The sequence below is a fragment of the Alligator sinensis genome, unplaced genomic scaffold (assembly GCF_000455745.1).
Source record: "Alligator sinensis unplaced genomic scaffold, ASM45574v1 scaffold546_1, whole genome shotgun sequence".
Taxonomy (NCBI): domain Eukaryota; kingdom Metazoa; phylum Chordata; order Crocodylia; family Alligatoridae; genus Alligator; species Alligator sinensis.
In genome coordinates, this window is record NW_005842061.1 from 2535826 (window position 1) to 2538365 (window position 2540).

General features: G+C 45.6%; 1 protein-coding gene across 3 annotated transcripts in view; it reads right to left on the bottom strand.

Moving 5' to 3' along the window:
* LOC102376284 (nucleolar RNA helicase 2) overlaps positions 1–1418 on the bottom strand; it is a 32492-nt gene extending 31074 nt beyond the window's left edge. The window contains exon 1 of one of the 3 annotated variants that reach the window (XM_025203551.1): positions 1076–1416. In XM_025203551.1, coding sequence (XP_025059336.1) covers positions 1076–1225 — 150 coding nt within the window. In that variant the 5' untranslated portion in view covers positions 1226–1416. Of the gene's footprint in view, positions 1–1075 lie in introns of all 3 variants that reach the window. The other 2 variants (XM_006023142.3, XM_025203552.1) reach the window with 2 other exon arrangements.
* Positions 1419–2540: the final 1122 nt, after the last annotated feature.

Below are 2540 nucleotides of genomic sequence, written 5' to 3' on the forward strand. Positions count from 1 at the left end.
CCAGCCCCAAGTGGCATCCCACCCTGTCCTGTGCATATCCGGGGGGCATACGCACCCCCACTCCCCATGCCCTACCAGAGTGCGCACAGTAGCAAGAGCCACCCGCCCCTCCCCACGCTCACAAGACAAGCCACAGCTCCATCCCACACCCTGCCCTGCCCAGGCAGCGCCTGCCCCACCCACACCCTTCCCTGCCCCGGCAGCGCCTGCCCCACCCCCACTCCCCCCCCTCACCGCAGGGGCCTTGATCTGCCCCACACTACACATCCCTTCCACCACAAGACTTATCAGCTGCATGCAGCTCTCCAATCTGTATCTGAAATCAGATCATTATTGGCCTCCTTAAAAATCAGCTATCAGTATCGACCCCAAAAATCCCTATCGGTGCACCCCTAGTTAAAACGTTCTAAAAATGCATTTTATGGAAATGTTAAAATAAGAGCTTGAACCATGCCCTACTGTTGCACCAATTAAATAACTTGTGAGACTACAAGTTGCTACTCTATACATAAGCAACAGTACTAACAGTGGAATGGTTTTCCACTAGAAGCAGCTAGGTTTTTACTTGAAAGGAAATTAAAGAAAAATTATTTTCCAATATAGACCCCTTAGAGTAAACTCTTGGCAACTGTATCAATATTTAATGGCTGGTGCAGAATCCCATTAAAACACCTCCTCACTGCAGCTTGTCAGCCTGCCAGCTGCTACCATAACATTCAATCCAGAACTCAGGAAACCAAACTACTGTGTCATGACTATTAAAATCGATTCTGCTAGATTCTACTCAGTAATTTTAGGGATTTAATTTTTTTTTTTTTTTTTTTTTTATCACCGCACAATTTAGAGATACTAGATTTTCTGTGAGTTGTAAGGCTATCTGGCAACAACTGAGTGTGCTCAGACTTTTGAAGTATTTTAGATGACCTCTTTGTTATTGAAGACATCTAAATTTATTAATTTGAATCCTTGAGAACTAGTCCACTGGTCAGACAAAGAGATGAGAAATAACTATTGAGAAACTTTTCCCACAGTTTTGGAACATAGAAGCTGAATGCCACCCAGCAATTAGTTTCACCTGCTCTTGTTCACTGTCACCCTCTCCACTGGATCCTTCACTGGAATGATGCTGCGTCTTTGTGTGGGTCGTGCCATTATTCAGGGATGAAGATCTTTTCCTGCGGGCAGGGCTTCCATCCTCAGTATCACCATTCACCTTTTCTCCCATTTTTGTCCTTTTGGGTACTGGAGAATCACGGTCATCTTCAGACTGCCCACTATCCAATCCATGGGATTTACTCTTGATGGATTTATCATGGTATTTATAACCTTCATCTTTTTTATCTCTCTGGTATGTAACAAAATAATGAAGAAAAAGCCATTAAAATAACTGCAGATGTTCATACTGGCCAGGCAAAACATCACAAGAAAGTTTTTAAAGTAAAAAAGCATTTGTAGCAGTGCCCCTATGAAAACTTGTAAAGGTGCATGTATTCAGGTGTGCGTGCATATGCGTGTTCTTTCAGCACACTGCATGTGCATGAATTCAGGACACTGGATATGTGCGTGCGTGCACTTTCAACACATTGTGCATGTATGAATTCAGAACTGTGCGCGCATGAGTAAGCACACACATACATGTAAGCTTTCAGCACATTGTGCACGCATGAATCTGTGTTTGTGTGTGCATGCGCACATTTTCAGCACATTGCATGTGCATAAATTCAGAACACTGCATGTGTGAATACGCATACAAGCAAGCACATTGCATGTGCATGAATCCGTAACGCTGTGTATATGCACGCACATTTTCAGCACATCACATATGCAAGAGCTCAGAACACTACACACACATGAATGTGCACACACACTTCCAGCATATTGTGCGTGCATGAATCCAGAAGGCTGTATGCGTTTCCACATGCACATGCGTGTACACATTTTCAGTACACTGAGTATATATGAATTCAGACTGCTGTGTACTGTACACGTGCTTTCAGTACATTACACATGCGTGTAACCAGAACACTCTGTGCACACATGTATGTACATTTCCAGCACATCACATACATGTGTATTCAAAACAATGTGCACATGCACTTGTTTTCCGCAGGTTGCATGTGCACAAGTTGAGAACACTGTATGCACCTGTACACATATGTAAGACCAGGTCCAGCACCATGCAAGTGCACCTGTTCAGAACTGTGTGCACGTGCCCAGCACCCTGCCTACAGCAACAGACTTTTTCACTTGAAGGGGAATGCAGCCAGGCTGCAGGGAGTGGGGGGGACACAGGAGGCCTTTCCACTTTGGCAGAGATCCACAGCCTGGTTTAAAAATAAACCTGCTCCTTATGCCCGCCTCTGACATCAGGCTCCTACCTGAGGTCGCTTCAAAGCCCAAAATCTTTTCTTGTATTTAAGAAAGAAAAGATAACCCAATTCCCCCCCCCCTCAACAACCCCCACGAGGAACCGGGATGACGCAGCTGCCGAGGACCGCGGCCGAGCCCCGCGCCCCAACCCCTGCCCCGCTGCACAAGAA